Source organism: Mauremys mutica, chromosome 12 (genome assembly GCF_020497125.1).
Source record: "Mauremys mutica isolate MM-2020 ecotype Southern chromosome 12, ASM2049712v1, whole genome shotgun sequence".
Lineage (NCBI taxonomy): Eukaryota > Metazoa > Chordata > Testudines > Geoemydidae > Mauremys > Mauremys mutica.
In genome coordinates, this window is record NC_059083.1 from 69,049,992 (window position 1) to 69,072,491 (window position 22,500).

General features: G+C 49.2%; 1 protein-coding gene across 1 annotated transcript in view; it reads left to right on the forward strand.

Moving 5' to 3' along the window:
• The window catches only part of HID1 (HID1 domain containing), a 44,353-nt gene that overhangs the window by 15,925 nt on the left and 5,928 nt on the right, over positions 1-22,500 (forward strand). Inside the window, exons 4-15 of the mRNA XM_044981884.1 lie at positions 3,300-3,413; positions 8,784-8,890; positions 9,909-10,025; positions 11,638-11,860; positions 12,609-12,665; positions 12,774-12,914; positions 13,905-13,995; positions 14,556-14,707; positions 16,067-16,145; positions 16,884-17,048; positions 18,909-19,136; positions 20,381-20,547. Coding sequence (XP_044837819.1) covers positions 3,300-3,413; positions 8,784-8,890; positions 9,909-10,025; positions 11,638-11,860; positions 12,609-12,665; positions 12,774-12,914; positions 13,905-13,995; positions 14,556-14,707; positions 16,067-16,145; positions 16,884-17,048; positions 18,909-19,136; positions 20,381-20,547 — 1,641 coding nt within the window. The remainder of the gene's footprint in view (positions 1-3,299; positions 3,414-8,783; positions 8,891-9,908; positions 10,026-11,637; positions 11,861-12,608; positions 12,666-12,773; positions 12,915-13,904; positions 13,996-14,555; positions 14,708-16,066; positions 16,146-16,883; positions 17,049-18,908; positions 19,137-20,380; positions 20,548-22,500) is intronic.

Genomic DNA, 22,500 nt, shown 5'->3' on the forward strand with positions numbered 1-22,500 from the left:
GCTTAAACTGATTGGAAACAGGTTCAATTAAAATGGACATACACCACTCTTAAATCAAAATAAGAGTGTCCCAGGCAGCCTTTTGCAGCGGCTTAACTGTATTGCTTTAAAAGCAGATTCCAGCTTTAGCAGTGCAACTTAATTGTGTAGAGAAGCCATAAGAGTCATGGTCAGTGGCCCATTCATGAACTGAGCTTTACAGTTGTAAGCTGGGACTATGGTCTAGTGCAGGGGTCGGCAACCTCTGGCACGTGGCTCACCAGGGTAAGTACCCTGGCAGGCCAGGCCAGTTTGTTTACCTGCCGCGTTGGCAGCTTCAGCCGACCGCAGCTCCCACTGGCTGCGGTTCACCGTCCCAGGCCAATGGGGGTGGCGGGAAGCGGCATGGGCAAGGGATGTGCTGGCTGCGGCTTCCTGCCACCCCCATTGGCCTGGGACAGCAAACCGTGGCCAGTGGGAGTTGCGGTCAGCCAAACCTGCTGACGCGGCAGGTAAAGAAATTGGCCTGGCCCGCCAGGGTGCTTACCCTGGCGAGCCGCGTGCCAGAGGTTGCCGACCTCTGATCTAGTGGTTGGAACCAAGGACTGAGAATTGGATCCTAGCTTCTATTTCTGGCTCTGCTGCTGACTTGTGGAACTTTAGGCAAGTCACTGAACCTCCTGGTTTGCCTCTGTTTGTCCCTATCTGTAAAATAGAAATAATAATGTTTCCCTTCATCACAGGGGGAGTCGAGGTGGAATGTTTATGAAGCACTTTGGGATCCTTGGCTGAAGTGCAAAGTGTCATTATTGCTGTGAAAATTGACATGTCAGGAGGGGAGCAGTTACTGTGCCTTGCCCACTTGCTGGTACAGCAGCTGGTTCTTAATGTACCAGCAACACTGTCCTTGCAGACTCTGCATCTGCAGACTGGTCCTTTTGTGTTCAGCTGCTCCCACCATAAGCTGAGTGTTCTGCAGCGCTTTTTGTTGCGGTTTAACAGAGATTTGCAAGGGGGGGGGACGCAGTATTGGTGCAGCCGGAACCTTGTGCTGTCTCAGCCTGTCCCTTCTAATCTTTTTTGCCTATTGCCACTTCAGTGGGAAGTTCTGGGCAGCAGGAGGAGGCAGGTTTGATGCCCCTTTTCTCTGCTGTGGGTTTGGGCAGGTATCTGGGGATCCTATAGGGGTCTGAGTTTGTGTGTGCTGGGTGATTAGACTTGCTTTGGGGAGGACAACACAATGTGCTGCGTGTGGGGATACAGCCAGGCCATTGTTAGGAACTGAATTTGCACCTTACTCAGAAGCTGCCTGGGCCATCAGTGATTGACCCTAGGCATTCTGGCTTCTTGGGAGGGTGGGTATAGCAAGGACTGACTGTGCAGTTGACCTTCTCCTGGCCCATTTGTCGTGAGCTTATGCCTCATGCATACTGCGTTTGGGCCCCTCCAATGAGTCAAAGCCCATCAATGGTGAGTGAACTAACACTGTAGTTTTAGCAGTTCAAACTGATCTAATCTTAATGAATAAGGCTGAATAAGGCTGGCCAGAGCGTGAGGCAGGAGATCCTTGTTCAAGGCTGGGATGCTGTGGGGGAAGCCATCAGTTCGATCCAGTAGTCATACCTCATCTCCACCTCACCCACCAATTTGGAAGCAACCCCAATGCATGTCGAAGGGTGGCTCCACCTTCTCAACTGGGGAGTGAAGGGGGAGGAGTTGCTGGGATGCTTGGCTCATTACCAGAGAGGACAGAAATGAACATGTCCCCCACCTTTTCATTGAGGTGAAGGTCATCAACGTGTGGTGGAAAAAGCCCCTTTATCTGGGCCCCGAGTACAGTTCTCTTGGCCAGGATTGCCACCTGGAAGGGGCTGTGGTCTGTGTGTGGCTGAGGCAGAAGGGGTGGCAGATATCAGTTTTGGGAGGAGGGAGTGGATGGTAGACCCCAGTTTGTTGGGGTTGTGATTGGAAGTAGCGAAGATCCCTGGGGGTTGTGGATGACAGATATAAGTTCTGGAAGTTGGGGAGAGGGGAGGGGATGGGGATGGAGAAGGAGGTGATCAGAGACTCCTGGAGATCTCTTTGGGAGCCAGGGACCTTCCCCAGCTTCCAGGGTGGGTGGGGTCTACTGGTTCTATTTTGTCTGAATCACAGTGGGGAGGTGATTTGTCTGGAAGCCCAGGCTGACGTGGTGCAGATTGTCCTTTTTATATCCATTTTGACCTCGAGGCTCCTCTGTTTCATCTCTGATTTCAAAGCTGGAATAGAAGCGTCTCTGCTGATTGCTGGCTCCCCACCCCCGGCCTTGTTCCTGCATCTGAGATCCTGTTATTGGCCTCCCCAATGTCGCATTAAAAGACGTCAATGCAGTGCAGGCTATTATCTCCCTTTGGCTTGCCTGCTGTTATTTAAGGGCTTTGTGTATCTGCGCACTGACGGTGGCCTGGCTGTCACCGATAAGCTGCTGTGCGCCTCGCCCCCTCCTGGCAGAAGCCTGGATTTAGCCGTACCGGGGAAGACATGACATCCAGGATGCTCTTTGAATGGCAGGGCTGGTGGCTTACTGGAGACGTTCCCCTGGCAACGGCTGCAGAGGAGTAACCACGTGTGATGCTAGCAGCTGTCTCTGGATAGGCTGGGGTTTGCTTTGAATGCCAGAGAGAGAAAAACCCACTCTGCAGGCAGCTGGTCGCTCTGCCATGGCTGACTGAGACACCCTCCTAGCTGAGTGTTAGGGCCCCGTCTCCATAGCAGCCCCTCAGTTCTGGACAGGCCACTCCGCTCTGAAAGGCTTTTGTTGCCTGCTAGGTGACTCCAATCCCTGCGCCCCGTTGTACATGATCTGATCACCTGCCTAGTCATGGTGGGGTGTCTCTTTGCTCCCCTAACAGCTGTGGTCCCTCTTCTCGGTAAATGGTTTCCTTTCCTCTGTATTAACTGGAGCATCCCAAGCAGACAAATAGCTCTCTGATGACTTCTTGTAACCCCCAACAAAGCCCAAAGAGGCAACTCCATGTCCCCCCTCATCTTTAGGCCTTGAGTCCTTTTCCTTCCCACAGCTGTTTGATTGGCCCATCCTCACTGAAACTGCTCCCTCTCTGACTACATCTGCCACCTGCCTGCTCTCAGGGGTGGCTTCTCACTCCTTCCTATGGGTGGGTTGCCTACCTCTCCCTGTTTCCTTTCCCCCACCCCATCTCTCTTTCCTGCCTGCTCTTGGGGAAAGTGCTCCTTCCCCTGCTGCCATGTTCTATGAATATTACTGTGTACTGACTCTCAAGCTTGGGCTGAGAATATTCTACCATATTTATCATTTTCAGGGTGATGAAGAAGATGAAAATGCCCGGCCCCTGGCTGAGTCATTGCTCCTGGCAATTGCAGATCTGCTCTTCTGTCCAGATTTCACTGTCCAAAGCCACCGGAAGAGCACCGTGGTAAGCTGCGGGATTTGCTATTTAGCTCCAGGTAGCTGAGCAGCGGGCCTGGCTTTGGTTCAATTTCTAATAAGGCAGCCATCTTTTCTCTATACCAGTCCAGGTTATGTTTCCCTCCTGTCCATCTGGGTAAAGCTGGTGGGTGTGGGCTGACGAGATGCAGAGGAAAGGTGCCAAGTGGAAGATCACCCAGTTAAAATGGAAATGGAATGGATTCTGAGAAAGGAGGAGATGGTTCTTAACTAGGCATATCGACCTGGTTACTCTGTGAGAGAGGCGGGACAGAAGGCCAGTGTGCTGGTACATAACAGGGATGAATTGTGAAACATGCTGCTCAGTAAAGAGCTCTGAGGAAAAACCTCACTGGTTCATTGCCCTGTGGCGAGTGCTGTATTGCCCTGTGGTCTGAAATAAGCCTACTCTGGGACGCATTGTCCTGTTAAACAAGAGGAGCTCACACATGACATTGGTGGGAGCCATATAAGAACTTAGATCATGGAGCACCAGCAATGATACAACTGAGCTAGGCCTGAAGTTGAGGCCTCTTTCACTGAAATCCAGAAAAAATTGTACTGGTGTCCAAATTGGTGAGCAACATCTGGAGCTAAGGTGGGATTATGCTACAAAATTTAAATAGAATTGGATAAGGAGTTCCTGATTCTGCCAATCTAAAAATAGAGGTGCTCACCTAAGAGGCCAAATGCCTTCTCATATCTTTGCCACTTCGTAACAAAAATCCCTCTGAAAAGTAAAAGGGCATTTCCTGGGCTTCCCTAGCTGAGATCTAGTGAGCAGCCCCACATTTCTGAAGTTGAGATCTGATTTCAAAAGGAACTCCCTTCTTAACTTAGTATTTCCCGGGTTTCTAACATTTGAAGTTTTATTTGAACTGTAACATTCTTGAAAGGCCACTGATCTGTGCCTGCAACCTTCATTCCGCCTCCACAATGTGTTCTGTGTGCCAATAATGCTACTGACCTTCATTGTAAAGCACTTTGACAGCTAAAGATGAAAAGCTTTATATAAGAGCTAAGGATTATTATTATTATGATGATGTTACCCAGCTGTGACATTCAAACTTTGCCCCATTGATGTCTGCATTGTCATCTTGTCAGGAGCCAAACGAATGGAGCAAATTGCAGACTCTGTTATCTTTGATGAGACAGCCTGTGGAGATTATGGTTTCATTTGCTAATGTTTGTACTAACATGAAAACATGAAGCACTACATAAGCACTGAGCATTACAAATCCGGCCTTGCAGTGTGCAGGCATGATCCAAGCAACCTTCATAAATCACATGTGATGCTCCATCCTAATTCAACCATATCTACCATTAAGATGGAGTCTTACAACCTGGACCTATAGTATCCATGGACCCTGTTGCCATGTTAAAGAGGGATGCAGTTGTGACTGGGAATTCAGAGCTACCTCTGAAGTAGAATATCCAGGAAAACCGAGACCAAATCTGTATGAGATGGGCTGGGCTGAAAGGGCTCGTGTGTCACTTGCTAAGTCATCCTGAAGGGTCTCAGGGCTGTTCTGTACAGCTGTAGGCAGCAGAATGGTGTACCACTGTGATATGAACTTGCTGTGGCTAATGATGGAGCTGCCCTCTCTGCCCTTCTGCAGTGCTCAGCACTCACTCCATGGTGTCCATTTGTTGTAAAGGGGCATTGATTAAAACAACCCATCATGATATCTTAAAAGATCAACCTGGTGTTGTCCCAGGCTAGTAGTCAGCTAGAAGCCACTGCTAGGCTTCCCAGAGCTGGGATCCAGAAGTAATGGAATTGTATACCTAATCATATAGACACCTTGCAGTGCTGGGAGGTTCAGTTCTTTGGTATCAATAACATTTTTTGTAACCACATTCTCATGGTTCAGCTTTTAAAATCAGACTAATCTATGAAATTCCAAGTGATCCCGCCAGGCCCCTCTGGAATTGGAGGTAAATATGAGGCTGAAATAAGGGACTCCTGAGTGGAATGTGAGGTACTGGAGTAGTAAAAGCAGCTGGAACCTTGGTGCGATACACTTCCACATTTGGAGCCTGATTTTCAAAGGTACCAGGAGGTACCACTGACTTTCACTGGAGTTGGGTGCACTCAGCATCTCTTAGAATTAAGCCCTTGGCTTGGAGGCCAATGTTAGACACTGTTGTAATTAGTTGGTCTTAAATTAATTAATTTAATCCCTACCTTTTCCACGCTTCCTAGATCACAAAAGGTGTTATTGCATCATATCTGCCTTGCTTGGTTTGTGCTCACATACTAGATCTTGCTAAGATCCTATTCCTTCCCCCATCAGACTAGATACGACAGTCATTCCATTTTCTGGGTCAGTGTCAGTGGAGTGATGAGATCCAAGAGCCTTGATTTTTCTAAGAAGCCCTACTCTGAAAAGGGAGGAATTGACTTGCATATCTCTTCATTTTGCCTTGAAGGCACACCTGAGCAGCTTGTTGACTCCGACATGCAGCTGAGGGTATCTAATATTGGCTTTTTGAGGAAATATCAGTGCAGTCTAGTAAGGTATAGAAGAAATTCTCATGCTTTTGGTCTCTGGATTCAGTACTGCCTGAATGGAGGAATGATGATCTTGTCCCTAAGATGATATAGGTCTGGGAGCCAGGGACCTTGGTTCTAGTCCTGGCTCTACCACAGACCATTGGACAAGTCACTCTTCCAGACCCACAATTGGTGTACATCAGCAAAACTCCATTGAAATCAGTGGACCCACACTCATTTACAGCAGCTGAAGAGCCAGGCCTTGTCTATAAAGTAGGGATAATGCCTATGCCACAGAGGAGCTATAATTTACTGGATGTCTGTAAAATGTGCTGAGTCCTCACGTGGAAGGTGCTATAGAAATTCTGTGAAATATTGTCTGCTTCTGCTTGATGCTGTGGATGCAGAGGAATAACAGCAATGATCTTCTGAACTCTGACTGGCAGCATGTTTAAGGGTTAACCCCTGAATTCTCTGCAGGTCAATCTTGGAAGTTTTCAGAGTAAGAAAACTCTAAAATTACTAACCCTCCCCTATTCTCACTGGGTAACAAAGAGAGTCTGTAGCATGAAGGAGGAGATAGACTTCAAGCTGCAGGCCAAGTATGTATAATGACACAGGAAGTTTCTGTTGATTGGCCTGTGATACCATTACTGAGATCAGAGCTGAGTTGCCTGGTACAGGCTGGGTGAAGAGCAGCAATAGCCGGGTGGTCTGATACGGCCGGGTAAGTACCAGCTAGAATGGCTGGCACTATTCCATCATTACAGATCAACCCCTGCAGAAAATGCAGTCATCCTGGCAAACGCACACTCTTCCATTGTTCCCTCAAGAGTGGAGAACTTTAGTATCTTGTTCCTTTCTTCAGCATGTGTTACACACCAGGGACAGCATTAACCCAGTGTTAGCACAACCGCAGGGCTCTTTCATTGGGATTGTAACTCAAGTGAGTAGAAGGAGCCTGTCAGGTCTCAGCTTCCTCTTCATAAAGTTGTATTGTCCGCAGCAATTGAGCTGCAAGCCAGATGGCCTGACCTTCAGAGCACCTACAGCTTCCATGAAGTTCAAAGGCGTGTATAGGTGCTCTTCATCGTCGGAAGTCAGACCTTGGGCTATTATGTTTGGTTTTAGCCTCTCCCATGTTGAATATTTTTTCTAAAAACTGCAGTATTTATTCCAGGCCCTGCTTGTAAAGACAGCAAAGTGGAACCCTCCTTTAAAAATATACCTGTGAAGGAGCATCAACATCACATCAAACTAGGGTGTGTGTGATGACTGCAAAATTCACTGAGAAATGGGGGTTTCCAAAGAACCCATGACTTGCACTTTGTGCTCCCTCTTGTTACAATAACGACAGTAATAGGGCAATAATATCATTTAAAACATCCCAAAATGTTAAACAGCAAACAATGTAGCATGGACTCAGATGAATAGGCAGAGGCCTGAAATAACCCCCAGGGTTTAGATCCCCACTGGGCCTAAGTGAGGGGAGAATTGTTTATGACTGGCTGGTTGTCGGTGTGGTCTCTCTCACTGCATATGGCTCCTGTGCTCAACTCCCCAACTGACTGCAGTTTAATCATCAGAGGGCAGGGATGGAATTTTCTCTCTCTCTCTCTCTCTCTCTCTCTCTCACACACATTCTCACACACACATGAGATTGTATGTGCAGGGGATCTCAGGCGAGCTCATGACTGTTCCAGTCCCAGCAGGAGTTGTTGTGAGGGGTCATGCAGGAATTCCGGCAGCAAGAGAGTTCCAGTCTCTATCAGCAGGAGGTGCTGAAGGAGTGGTACAGGAGCCGTGACGGCACGGGGAGCTTGCAGTTGCTCCAGTCCCAGCAGGAGCAGGTGTCTGTGCACTAGCTTTGTGGGAGCTCGTGGTTGGGAATGAAGGGATGGTGGTGTGATTGCACTTGAACTTCTCCATACTGAGAGCAATCCTGGGTGTGTGGGAGAGAATGTTGCATAATGGATCACTTGATGATTACCTGTTCTGTTCATTTCCTCTGAAGCACCTGGCATTGGCCACTGTCAGAAGACAGGATACTGGGATAGATGGACCTTTGGTCTGAGCCAGTGTGGCCGTTCTTATTGGAATCCAGAGTAATTAGGCAAGAGTTGTCCTGTGAACTGAACTCCTGCTCCTGAGTGGACCAGGAAGAAGGCAGCACAGAGAATTTGCTTAATTAAAGCACTGAAAGGGACAGTTTAAATGTGCCAAAAGCCCTTGATGTAAATACATTCATCTGGGCCCTTTTACCCTGGCTGCTCCTGAAGAGTAAACATGCTGCTTTCAATGGCCATTTGTCTCCACAAAGTGCCTGTGTGGGGGATCCAGTTTTGAACAAACAACTGCAAACAACTATGGCAAAGAAAGATGGGCCGGGGCTGCTACCAGGGGGCTCGGAGTTCATCCCCTAGTGTTACAAGAGTGCCTGTGGGGGAGGGGAGGCTGTAGATCCATGCTGGGAACAATACCAGGAGCTGCCAGAGGGAGAGAAGTTGCTTGGATAATAGTGATGTTATTTGTATTGTGGTAGGGCCTATGGGGCTCAAGCAGGGATTGGGGCCCCAGTGTGCTAGGTGCTGTACATGCACATAATGAAAAGACAGTCCCTGCCCCAAGGAGCTAACAGTGCTGGAAGCTGGACTGTGCACTGCTGGGTTTGTTTTTGGGGGGGGGGCGAGAGGGTGGGAGTGTGTGTTGGGGAGGGGATAATACTTCAAACAATTAAGAGTAACGTATGTTTTGACTCGTTAGCACCATGGCTCCCCCAGTGCAGGCATCTTACCGCATTCCCCAGTGGACTGTTGATCAAGCCTCTGCATGCCAGAGCTCTGACCTCTCTCCTCTCCACAGGACACAGCGGAGGATATCCACTCTATTGACAGCTGTGAGTACATCTGGGAGGCTGGGGTGGGCTTTGCCCACTCCCCCCAGCCCAACTACAACCATGATTTAAACCGGTAAGACAGTCCAGAGGTGCAGGGCAATGTGCTCGGGCTGTGTGTGGTGGGGCCCTGATGGAGAGTCGCATGGAGCTGGGATCTGCTCATTCACTTCCCCAGGAGTCCAGGGTTGTCATTTGCTATGGGCAAGGGGGTGCAGTTGTCCCACCAGAGCTCGGTTTGCCCATGCCCCAGACTTTTCATAAGTTTGTCTTCCACTCCCCTCTACCCCCACCCCTCACCTCTACGAGTGTGCAGGATATGATATAATCACATACAATGTTCTATGTGGTGACACAACCCCCCCCCCAATTTGTTTGAATGATGCCCCTGCCAGTATCTGTGACTCCCACATGGATTTGCTCCTTGTTTTGGGGATGCTTCTCTTTATTGCTACCTATTATACCAACAGAACTTGTAGTATAGAGCAGGGAAGTACCTAGTGGCTGCAAAATACGCTGTCATGTTGGGATTGCAAGCTCAGACCCTAGGCTCCCCATTGCAGTAGGCGCTGGGAGTGCAGCAGAGGTCATGCACCTGCTTCCTCATGCTGGGGGAGGAGGAGGAGGATCTTCTTGCTTCACTCTGGTTTCCCATTCAACCCCCTACCTCCCACAGCCTGGGTAGCACGGCATGGCTTTGATAGGTCCTGAAGGGAGCCACCTTCAGCCTCTGTTGACTGGAACATGGGGCCTTTGCAGGGAAGGGCTGCTGAGTGGCGTAAAGCTGTTGAGGGGAGTTGGTGGGGATGCATGGAGGGCAGGGGCAGGTTCTGGTCCGTGTGGTGGGGGCAGTTACCTGGATTCCAGTGTGTTAGCTGCTGGGTGGCCCAATTCACCGTAGGCCCACCGAGAAGGGTTCTGTGTTGCTGAGGATGAGACTCCCTTAAGTGTCTGTTGCTGGTGAAAATGGTGGTTGTGTTTGGGGTCTTAAAAAGGTGTTTCCAGCTGGCTTGGAAATAGCTGTCCAAGGATGTAACTGAGGACTCTCTACCCGAAGGACTCCAGGACTTGTCCTCCTGCTTTTTCTTTTTCAGGACAGAGCTGCTGAAACTCCTGCTGACGTGTTTCTCGGAGGCCATGTACCTCCCCCCCTCCTCGGACAGCAGCAATGCCAATCCCTGGGTGCAGTTTTTTTGCTCCACAGAGAACAGGTGAGAGGGACAGAGGGCAGTGCTTTGGGGTGGGGGAAGGGGATGAGTTCTGCTCCCAGCTCATCTCCCCAATACACAGGATAGTTTATGAAGCGTAGCAGGCTTAAATTTGCTTCCCTAGGCTGGGCAGGTGGTGGCTGTTTTCATGGCACATTCTCATCATGTGACTCTGTCCCCTATCTCCTTCTCCATACTTGGCCCACTTTGTCTACCTTACACACAATCACCAGTGTGAGATAGGTCAGTATTATCCCTGTGTTACAAGTGGAGAAACTGAGGCACAGAGAGGTGATGTGCCTTGCCCCAGACCCTGGCGGGAGTCTGTTGCAGAGCTGAGTGGGTAGGACTCAAGCATCCTGGGTTCTCAAGCCTGTCTCCAATGACTAGGCTGTCCTTTTCCCTGCCTTGGTTCCCCACTTCCCCTCTTTGTTAATATGGGCACCTTGTTAGTTGTAATGAGTATAGTGCCTGGTTTGCTGTATTTGGTTGTAGGGGAACGCTGCCCCCTACTGGCTGAGCAATGAATCTCCTGTGTGACTATCAATCGGCAAAATGACAGTTGGCTGTTTCTTTGACGCTACATTTCACAGGCCGAAGGAGTCCAGCTTCATCCCTCTGTCTGGAGTGCTTCGAGAGTCCTGCCATCTTTATGTTTTGTGTGTGTATTGCTTTCATTGGAGAAAGGTGCTGCATTGATAGCCCTGGAGGCTGAAGTCCTTTACTGGGTCACAGAACAGGCAACCCCCCTAGACAGGACCACCGCAAAAGTCCACCATCCAACACCACAGCCTTGACCTGGGAGGCCATTTAGAAATCAGACTGGAGATCAGTTTCTATGGCCCATTAAATCTTCAGCCTCTGCTGAAACTGACAACCCAGTTGTCAAACGGGGGGTGGAGGTGGGGGGTGATTTTTGTGATGTACTCACTTGTCTCTGGGAACTAGACTGAGACCTCCAAACTCATTCCACATAGGCCTCCAAACAGCTGTCAGTAATACCTTTTTATTTGCTGTGGATTTGAACCAATAATCTGCTGTAGAGGTGAAAGACTCAGTAAGTCATTGCCAGATCTTTGAGACAGATGGCTCCCATGTCCTGCATGGTAAGGACTTAAATTGAGAGCCTGCCCTGTCTTTCTTACCCACACTCTGTCTGTGAGTCCCATATTCTGACTGCTGTGTATACACTGTTATAAGTGACTCCTCCTCCACCCACACACCTGAATATGGCTGTGTAGATTCTCAAACTAAGCTGGTGGTTGTGCTCTGCGTAGGAAGCTTGCTTCCTTTTGGAAGGGCATTGATCAGGATATTGAGTGTGCAGGGTAAGTACCTTCTGCGGCCTCTCTCTGAGGCTATTTCTACACTACAGCAGCTACAGTGGCGCTGCTGTAGCACTTCTAGTGAAGACACTCTCCCACTGGTTTAATAACTTCGGCCTCTGCGAGAGGCAGTAGCTGTGTTGGTGGGAGAAGCTCTCCCGCTGACATAGCACTGTCCACACCTGCGCTTAGGTTGGTGTAACTTACGTTGCTCAGGGGTGTGGATCATGAGTTATACTGGAGTAGTTTGTAGTGTAGACGTAGCCTAAGTCTCTGGAGTTCTCTTGCAGGCATGCACTGCCGCTCTTCACCTCGCTCTTGAATATCGTCTGTGCCTACGACCCAGTGGGTTACGGGATCCCCTACAACCACCTGCTCTTCTCCGACTATCGGGAGCCCCTCGTGGAGGAGGCGGCCCAGGTGCTGATAGTCACTTTGGACTACGACGCCTCCACCAGCTCAAGCCCCACAGTGGATGGCACCACTACCGGCACCGCCATGGATGACGTGGATGTAAGTTACACCAGGTTCCTCTCTCGCCCTTGCCCCCCCATCTCTAGTGTCTTTGCAGCAGATCTTTTTTCTAGGTCTTTCTGATGCTGCCTCCTCTCTACCAAGGGCTTCTCTAGACCCACATTTGTGTCTCGTCCCAGCTAGGACACTCTTTCTCATATCCTACAGTGCAGGTGTGTGGATGGGTAATGCTGGTGAGTGATGCCAGCAGCCTCAAGTCCCAGAAGGCTGCAGTCCTCTCTTTATATACAGCACAGGCAGTACAGGTCTCCCCATACTGACCTGAAGAGGCCATCTTTAAGGCTACAGAGAAGTCCAGTCCCTCCCCACGACCCCGTTTGGCCTCTCTGCTCCTCTCTGGGGCCAATTGAGGTGGGATTTATGCTGTGGACACTTGTCTACTAGGACCCAGTCTGACACAGTCCAACCTATTTCCCATAGGCCACTGAACAGCCATCAGGTGAGAATGACTTTGGTCACAGTGGCTTGTAGGTGAAAGTCCCTTACCCCGTTCCCAATCCCTCGAGCCATCCAGTCTCCTGGCATTTAGAAATGGAAGTATTTGGGTCACTCACTGAGAAGCTGACAATCCGAGAGCTGATGCGAGTGTCACTAGCCCACGGCCCCAGTTGTTGTTGGTGGTTTGGCTGGTGGCGATGGTGAGCATCCCCTTGCTGTGTGCTTACACTTGGCTTCCCAAGGAAATTCTGTTACTAATATGGGGTTCTTAAATTTTCTTTTAATGCAGCCTCCAGGGCCAGACAACCTGTTTGTGAATTATTTGTCTAGGATACACAGAGAGGAGGTAAGGAGCTCCTTCATTAAGATCCTTCCTGATTGATTTCCTGTATATTAGGTTAACTCAGGCCACCACACGTTGGTGTTTCTTTACCCTCTCGGTTGTGTGTCCTAGGACTTCCAGTTCATCCTCAAAGGAGTGGCACGTCTGCTTTCGAACCCACTGGTCCAGACCTACCTGCCAAACTCAGCCAAGAAGATCCAATTCCATCAGGAGCTCCTTGTTCTCTTCTGGAAACTCTGCGACTTTAATAAGGTGGAGATAAATTAGCATTGTGTGGGGAGGGAGACAGAGATTATGAGTCAGTGTTGGAACCAGGAGGTGGGAACAGAAATAGGAGAGGGGCTTGGTGACCTCAGAAAACAGAGGGTTTCTGGGGAGCCCCGAGCTTGTGCCCAAAGATGGGTCTTTTTAGACTAATGAAATTTCAAGCGTTTAGGGGTGAGCATGTGATGTACGTGGTTGGTTGAGCTGAGAGGTTAGGGGTGATCACGTGACACAAGGAGCTCTGGCTGTGCTGACACCTGGAAAGTGGCTCGGGGTGATTACATGAAGCATGACCTCCGGTTGCATTGGCCCCTGCCCAGCAGTTAGTGGTGACTACATAAACCATGGAGCTCTGGGTGCATTGGTCCCTGATGAGAAGGAAGATGTGAACATCTGACTTGTTATGCCGGTCCCTCTGAGGGGTTAAGGGTGATCTTATGACAGCTGGGCTCTGACTCCTCTGACCAAGGACTAGGGTGAAACCCAGAGCAGTGCGTGAAAAAATTCTAACAAGATTTTAAAAGTAAAAGGATTAAATCCCCACGAGACAGAAGGGCTGGATTGCTCCCCCAGAAGCAGGACACATGCAGGCCTGGATGGCTAGACCCAGCAGAGAGGCTGCCCTGTTCCTTTCCTTTCTCATTAACTGGTGGCTGGGATCAGCGACTAAAGAGTCACATTTTAAAAAGCAGCCGCTGATTTAGATGCCTCAGATTTTAGGTGCACATCTTGAGACACATGGAGCCTCCCAGTGGGACCTACAGATCCTCAGTCCCTCTGAAAATCAGGCCCTAGATAACTCAAACTAACAGCCACTTCTGGAAATGCAGGTCTAGGTGTCGGTCTCCTTTTTCTAGCTGGGATGTGAAAGCACCTTTGACTGACTTGTCAGGGCTGATACCAGGACCTCCGACAGCACAGTTTCTGGAGAAAACAGAACCTGTCTGAGATCATCTTACCTCCTTCCCTCTCTTTCAGAAATTCCTCTTCTTCGTGCTGAAGAGCAGCGATGTGCTTGACATCCTGGTTCCGATCCTCTACTTTCTCAACGATGCCAGAGCAGATCAATGTAAGTTCTATATCCGCTGTTCCAAAGCCTTGGGCTGCAGATTCAAGTCTGGAAGAGTGTCCCTGATCCTCTGGAGAGAGCGACAGACAGTGGGTCCCACTTCTGCTCTCACCTCCCCACCCCCGTAAATCAGGGGTTTCTCCACTAAAATTACTATGGTTAAACTGGTGTAAGTGAGAGGAGGATGAGGGCAGGTGTCTGCAATTCAGAGACTTTAGGCCTCACACAAGAATTTCATGGAGGAAAAAATGAGTCCATGCGAATCCTTCAGTATCCTGGGGCCGACCTCAGAAATGTTCTGGACCCCAGGCTGGTGGAAGCAGGAGAGATTTGTTACCTTCCTCTTCCAGCTCCATTCCTGGAGGCAGCAGGATTTTCTGGCAGTAGGTTGTTTCCTTGCCCTCCTGTGCTGCTGCAGGAGATGGAGATAGGGTCCTCCCATGCAGAGCCCCTGTATGGGCAGTTGGGTTATGTTGTGGTTTCTCCTTTGGTCTCGCTCTTCTCCCTGCTCTTCCTTCTCCATTGGCCAGCCGGCTTCAGCATTGTGCTTCTTTCTGCAGCTCGAGTGGGACTGATGCACATCGGCGTCTTCATCCTACTGCTGCTCAGTGGGGAACGTAACTTTGGTGTCCGCCTGAACAAGCCGTACTCAGTGCGAGTGCCCATGGACATCCCCGTCTTCACAGGGACGCACGCGGATCTTCTCATTATAGTGAGTATGGCTCTGGCTGGCACTGCCTGCCTCTGCTAGCTCCTGCTTCATCCAGCCACGCTTCACCAATCCCCTTCCTGCTTTTACCCTCCGAACGCTGGTACACCCTAGGCTGCCAGCCAGTGAGGAACCAGAAAGACCTGGGTGCCTGTCACTGAAGTGTCTGAGCATTAGTGGGATCCTTGCATTCCACTAAGTGAGAAGATAAGTCTTGCAAGGAGCATGAGAGGAGAGGTTTTGTTAGAGGATGGTTATTCCAAAGGCCAGGGTACAGGCGTCCCAAAGAAGTGATGGGGTGGGGTTGGGTTAGCACTACTGGGGCAGAACTGGTCCTTAGGAAAGGGAATGATGGTTTTGTGTTTTAAAACAAATGACCTGGAACAAGTCATTTCACTTCTCCATGCCTCAGTTTCCCCAGCTGTAAAAATGGGGACAAGTAAAAAGTGGGGACTTACCCCCACCTCATACGGCTATTGTGAGGTTAAATTCACTCATTGATGTGTATGAGGTGCTGAGCACCATAGAAATGCCTGTGAGCAAAGCCCGTGTACTCGGGCAGCTGGGACTGAAATCTGCTGCAAAGCCCCATGGTTTCTGTTGTGCTCTAGTACAGCAGAGCAGAGTTTCTGCACCAGCTTCAGATAGACTTAAAAAATGGAGGCCTATACTGAATGAAATATGAAAATGAATAACCCAGCCAGTAAAGTGTCCCCCTTGCTATTTATTTTATATTAAATTCAATTTCTTTTATACCGCATCTAACTTTTCAGTGGGCTGCAGACTCTTGTGTTGACAATGCATTACTGTAATGGAGTCAGGTCGGGGGCAAGATGAAGTTTCTCTCGGCTGGTTAGGGGGCAGTTGAGGCTTTTGGCACTTGGGGAGGCATGGGAGTCAGTTTGAGATTGTGGGATAAGCACATTAACTGGATGTTTCTGCTAAAATTGGCAGTGAAATTGTTAGCTCAGATTGGTGTTTAAATGCCATCACTAGGTTTCAGGGTTAACACCTTATTGAGATTAATAGGGCAGGTCACACCTCTCTTATTTCAGGTTGTCTGCAGACTTCAGGAAGATGGCACCGTGTCAGCTTGCGCTCAGTTTCTGTTTTTAATGTGCCCTTAACTGTAAGGGCTGGAAAGGAGCCTGTATAAATGAAAGCTTAGACTCCTGGAGCACAAGTCTACAGCAAGGGCTGCATTCCATGCCTGTGTAATTGCAGAGTACACGGGCCCAGCCTAGGAATGAATGTTGTCAGGAAGCTATTAGCATGGGGGTGGGACTGGTATTTGTGGGGATAGTTGTTTCAACAGTGCAGCTGTGCTGGCTCTCCCATTGCTCAAGTCCTTCCTTGCTGTAGGTCTTTCACAAGATCATAACCAGCGGGCACCAGCGACTGCAGCCCCTCTTCGACTGCCTGCTCACCATCATCGTGAATGGTAAGCAGCCCTGACTCAGAGTAAAGCAGTCTCTGGAGGGAGGGATCTGGGTTTTCCTGGTAATGTGATTGTAGGAACCTAACTTGCCTAGGTTTGGTAGCATTTGATGTTCCAGTTTAACTTGTAGCCAGCATAGAGGTCAGGGCAGCAAGGTGCTGCAGGGCTGCAGCTTTTGGGGTAAAGCTGATCTGGAAATTCACCACTTCACTGGAGAGGGACCTGTGGAAATGGGGCTGGGTGGAAGGAGTGCTGGCTGGAGCTGGATGGCTGTTGAATTAGACCCCTCCCCCTGGGAGCTTTCCCTGCAGAGGAGGGTGGGAAGAAGGGCCCAGAGGGGTAACCTAAACAAGGGCAAAAAGAGCTAAATGAAGTGTTTGGGACAGGACTGAAGAGGGATAATACTAACTCTTCTTCAGCAGGTGGCGCCAGTGGTTTTCCGACGAAGGTACTGTAGCTGGGTCTGAATTATAGCCAGTGATGTCTCTTCTATAGGATGATTTTTCTAAAAAGCCTATAGAGAGAATCTCTCCCTCTCTCTTCAATTCTGTAGGTTTTTAGAGTGATTTCTGTAGGACCCTGTTGGGTTCATCCCTCTTATTTCCCATGAGACTTGTCAGTAAGGAGTATGTGGGCAGATCAGGGAGGACTTACAGTGGGACTTTCTTATCAACTAACCTGCTCCTGCTGATCAGCCTTCTCTCTCCATTCTGCCCATTCCTCCCTTTTCCCTTCCCATAGTGTCTCCCTACCTGAAATCTCTTTCCATGGTTGCTGCCAACAAGCTGCTGCACCTCCTGGAGGCCTTTTCCACCACCTGGTTCCTCTTCTCCACGGTCCAGAACCACCATCTCATCTTCTTCCTGCTGGAGGTTTTCAATAACATCATCCAGTACCAGTTTGACGGTAAGTGGCTAAAGGTGAGCCAGCCCTGACTTTGTTCTGCTGTCTCAGCCCAAGTTGCCTAGGGAGGAATTTCAGAGAAAATGTTGCTCTGAGATACAAACTGTTCACTCTCCTTTGCCCAAGAAAGATGGTGCAGAAACCAGCTCGCAGCAGGCTTGTCTAGATTAGAGAAGTTTGCACTGATGTAGCTACTCTGGTGCCAAGCCCTAATGTAGACACACCATATTGGTGCAAAATGGGGCTTTGCTAGTTACCAGTACAAAGAAAACCCCTGTACAGACAGGGCCAGAGATGGATGATAGGGTGAGCAGGATACCTCCCTTGAAGTGTAAGACACAAATGATGGGTATAGTGAGTGTGTGTGAGGGGGGTGGGAATACCCAGAAACATGGTTTAGTGATGGAATCAAACTGCTTAAATTGTTCAGCTTTGTAGGGGAGGGAGGAAAACGGCCTCCCCACCTTTTTGTTGAGTTTTTAAATGTGCCTCCTAGCTCTGCAGCTCCGGGTGTTTGAAATGTTCCTCAGTTAGAGGAGAAACTCCTCGTTGCTTGGAGGAGGTTGAATATTTACTGAACGAGTTCCAGCCCCGTCCACCATTCTGACTTGTGCAGAAATGGAATGGGGTCTGACAGCTTCCTAGCGGCTCCTGGACTCTCCTGTTTGGAGTTAGTGCAGTGATTTCAAAAATAAAAAAGAACTGGAAAAGGGAGTCCCATTTTTCTACAAGTGACTGTTTTAACAAATGGAGTTGTGCCCTTTTATAGTGCTTTGTGGTGGGTAAAAACAGTCCATGATGGGGATGTGGGTGTATGTGTGGGTTTTTTTTCTTTTTAATTGTTTTATTTTCCCCTTGGGAATATCAGGCATCTTGACTCTGGTCTTCCCTGTGGGGTTTTTTGTTTTTGTTTTTTTCTTTTGGAGCTCTTAATCGAAGAGGGAGAATGCGGGGTCATTAACAAAGACATTCTTTCTCTAAAATGTTAACTAGGCACTTGAATTAAGTTTGTGTTAACAGAAAACAGTTTTAAACAGTCTGACCAAAAATCCCTTCTTCTCTGTTATTAAAATGTCACTTTCTTGACTCTTGTGATGTCCTCATTTCACTAGTTCTCTAATCGTCACAGTGAAGGTAAAGCTTGTGTCACGGTTATTTTTAGTAAAAGTCACGGAGAGGTTGCGGGCAATAAACAGAAATTCACTGAAACCCATGACCTGTCTGTGACTTTTACTAAAAATAATAGAAGGGAGTCTGAGAGGGGATGACTGAAGCCCGAGCCCTGTGAGAGGAAGAGAGCCCCAGCCCTGTTGCAGTACTGTGAGTCCAGCACCCACTGCCACAGCGGCTGACGGCTCTGAGGTCCCTGCTGAAGCCCCAGCAGCTGACAGCTCCAGGGTCCCCACTGCAGCCCCAGTGGTTGATGGCTCCAGAGTTCCCAACACCCATGGTGGCTCAGAGCTCGGGATGCCCCCGCCTCTGCCCACGGTGGCTGGGAGCTCCAGGTGCCCCTCACCAGCTGATAGCTCTGCTCCCACCACCCTGGGGCTGAAGCTAAAAATGTCATGGAGGTCTCTGGAAGTCACAGAATCCATGATTTCCGTGACATAACCTTATAATTAATCATAATATCTTCCAGCCTAGACAGGATCTGAATTTCTCAGATCTTTGTGTGTCACAAAGGGCGCAAGTCCAGTTTTCCTCTTTTGCAGGTTGAAGTGAGGCTTTCTGAACTGCCAGGTGCCCTGCTAATGCACGTTGGGTTACTGTGTTCCCTTTGGGATGCCCAGGTTCCTGGTGGTAGATCATGTTAGAGATCTTGGAATCTTTTCTCTCTGCTCATTTTGTTGCTGTGATTCCCAGGGAACTCCAACTTGGTCTACGCCATCATCCGCAAGCGGAATGTGTTTCACCAGCTGGCCAACTTGCCCACGGATGCTCAGTCCATCCAGAAAGCTCTGCAGCGCAAGAAGAAGACTCCAGAGCCTATTTCTCGCACCAACTCCCAAGATGGGCTCTCCATGGAAGGGTCCCGCCCAGCTGCTCCTGCTGAGCCAGGGACACTGAAGACTAGTCTGGTGGCAACTCCAGGTCAGCCTTGGCTCACTTTTACAGTGGGGGTTTGGTGAGGAGGGTCTAGAGGCCTTCTCTACAAGATGTGGCCAGGACTCAGCCTTTGCCTGGGTTTTGGAAAAGTCTAAGGGCTTGTCTGTGGGAGCAAGTTGCACCAGTGTAACTATATCTGTTTAAAAATTGAGCAGATGTTAATAATGTGCAGCGGCAGTCAAAAAAGCTAAGAGAATGTTGGGAATCATCATGAAAGGGATAGATAAGACAGAAAATATTGTTTTGCCTTTATATAAATTAATGGTACGCCCCCATCTTAAATACTGCAATCAAATGTGGTCTCCCCATCTCAGACGAGATATTGGAATCTGAAAAGGTTCAGAAAGGGGAAACAAAAATGATTAGGGGTATGGAACAGCTTCCATATGAGGAGAGATTAATAAGACTGTGACTTTTCAGCTAGGAAAAGAGAGGACTAAGGGGGATATGATATAGGTCTATATAATCATGACTGGTGTGGAGGAAGTAAATAAGGAAGTGGTATTAAAATTAATAGGCAGCAGATTTAAAACAAACAAAAGGAAGTATTTCTTCACACAATGCACAGACAACCTGTGGAACTCCTTGCCAGAGGATGTTGTGAAGGCCAAGACTATAACAGGGTTCAGTAAAGCACTAGATAAATTCATGGAGGATAGCTCCATCAATGGCTATTAGCCAGGATGGGCAGGGATGGTGTCCCTAGCCTCTGTTTGTCAGAAGCTGGGAATGGGCAACGGGATGGATCACTTGAACAGAACAGATAATCATCATTCATTCTGGGGCACCTGGCACTGGCCACTGTTGGTAGACAGGATACTGGGCTAGGTGGATCTTTGGTCTGACTCAGTCTGGCCGTTCTTATGTTCTAGTAGGGCAGAAAGCTGTGGGCACACTTTTCTCAGGGTAAGAGTGGCTCGATGCAGTTTAGCCTAATTCACTTAGGGACGGGTTTAACTCAACTGAAATAAGCCACTCTTAGGCTGAATGGAGGCTCCACACAGCCTTGGGCCCCAGTTTATCGGTTTGGATTCACACCTGATGTTATACCAGTGACTCTCGCTCCTGTAGACACAGTCACTCCTTTGCCATAACCATCATCCCATATAGGTAAAGGGAGAGCATTTCAGATGGAAACAGAAGTGCAGGGAATTTGTTTTTGTATGACCTGAAGGATAGGCCACTTCAGAGCTCTTGCTTAGACTTTCTAACTCTCCCTCTGAATTCAGGCATTGACAAGCTCACAGAGAAATCGCAGGTATCGGAAGACGGGACCATGCGCTCCCTAGAGCCAGAGTCTTCACAGTCTCCTTCGGAGGGTAGCCCGGCTGCGGTCATTAGTGACACAGAGTCCTGGAGCGGGGTAAGGCCCTGTGCTCCTCTCCTGCATGGAAAGGTCTGTAAAACAGCACCGAATGGGTGAAAGTCTATGAACCCCAAAGGAGAGGCCCTGACAGGATGGCCTTCGTCCAAGGGGTAAAGTCTGTGGTCCTAAAGCAGATTGCAAAGCTGTAGAATTTAAAAACACCCGTAGCCCAAGGACACTGTGGCACAGAAGCTGCCAGCCTTGCCTTCTCTCCCTACAGGGCTTGACTGAGACTTTCATCTAACGCAGCAGCAGTTCCACCGTTTGTGCTAAGGAGACGCTTCACGCTCTGTGAATCTCCATAGTGCTGGACTCCCAGGCCTTTGTCACAGAGTCGTCCTGCTACTTTCCCGTCAAGAGCCACCAAGCTGCACTATTCCAGTTCCAGCAGAGCCAGTCTGCCCTTTTATTGCATGCCATTAATTCTTCAGCCAGCCCTTTCCGTGCAATACTGCAAACCCTGAGGCTCTTTCTCAGGGCACACCTCGTGTGCTGTCATGTGGGCCCTCTCCCTGATAGGGAAGGCATGTTTATAGACATGGCTCTGCGTAAGCACTCGTTCCTAGAGCGGGAAATTCTTCTAAGTTTTGTTATAATCTTTCATTTTAGTTTTCAAGAATTTCTTGCTATTTCATTTTATCCTGGCGTCCTGCCCCCTGGGGGTGTGAGGCACTATGGGGGGTAAGGTGTAGAGCAAACTGCCCCACACTCATGCTGTAGTGGCAGTTCCTGTCCTGCAGGGCTGGGGCTGACTCCCCACTCTCGGTGGTGTGACCTGGCAGTGCCACATCGCAGGGTCTGGAGCAGGGAGCCGGGCCCAGCCCCGCGGACAGGAGCTACAGGAGTCACCGCAGTGGAGCTTTCGTTTTATGTCATTTGAATAGTTTTTCATTTTATTTTGGGTTGTTTTGCATTTGAGAAAACACGGTTCTCCTATTCATGATCCACCATGGTGTTTTGCTTCCCTATTGACGTTGCACCTCCGGCAACTGGAGGGCAAGACTATCCCTTGTGCAATATGTGACCTTTCCCCAGCTTCTCTTCTGGGTTCCCTGAGCCTTGTTTGGAATGGCTGGTCAATCGCACCGATATAAATTCACCCAGTGTAGAACCGAAGTGGGCAGGGGGCAGTGGTTTGGTTTGGTATGTATGTGTTGGAACCTGCCTAGGGCAAACCTTGTTAAAGTAAAACTCCATCTGCAGTGAAGTTAGTATTTGTATTAGTACCTAAGAGCCCTAGTCATGGACCAGTAGCCCTGGATTGTCTTAGCATTCTGCTCTTTCAAACACAGGCAACCTCTGCTTAGAGTGAAGCTGTCAAGGCTGATCTCAGCTCTCCTTTAAAACAAATCCAGTTTCTTCACTTTTCCCTGAGAAATGTAAACTGCTTTCTCGGTCTGAAACTTTGTCACAGATTTGCCTTAAAGATCACAGGCCGTTCATGGCCCTTGTCCCCTCATCCCCGTGGCTGCTTGGGACGGGACTTTGAGATGTGTGAAACCTTCCAACATGGGCACCTTGATGGTTGCATAGGACCCAGTCCAATGACCATCATGGGGAGCTCTGGCTAGGCTGCTGCTTATTTGCACTTGGGCTGCCGCAAATTCCCTTTCCCTTGCCAGCTGGCTGCCTACCGCTGAACAACTCCTGCATCACAAGATTTAGCAGCTCAAAGGCACCATTGCGGTCTAATGCACTGAGCAAGGGACCCCTTCCCCTCTAATGACTCTCTGTGGCTTTAGTTATACATGGGCTTAGGGGGTCTGATCACGGGTCTCAAAAGGCAGGACTGGGGCCATGGAGCCCAATCCTGCAGACACCTACACATGTGAGTAACTATGTGCATGAGTCCCTGGGGACTACTTGCATACCTAAGTGTTGGCAGGGCTGAGGCCAAACAGTAGACTCGATGAGATGAGCAGCAAAACCTAGGGAGTGGTGGGGTGAGGAAGGGTCAGGGTTATAACAGTACAGTCACATGGT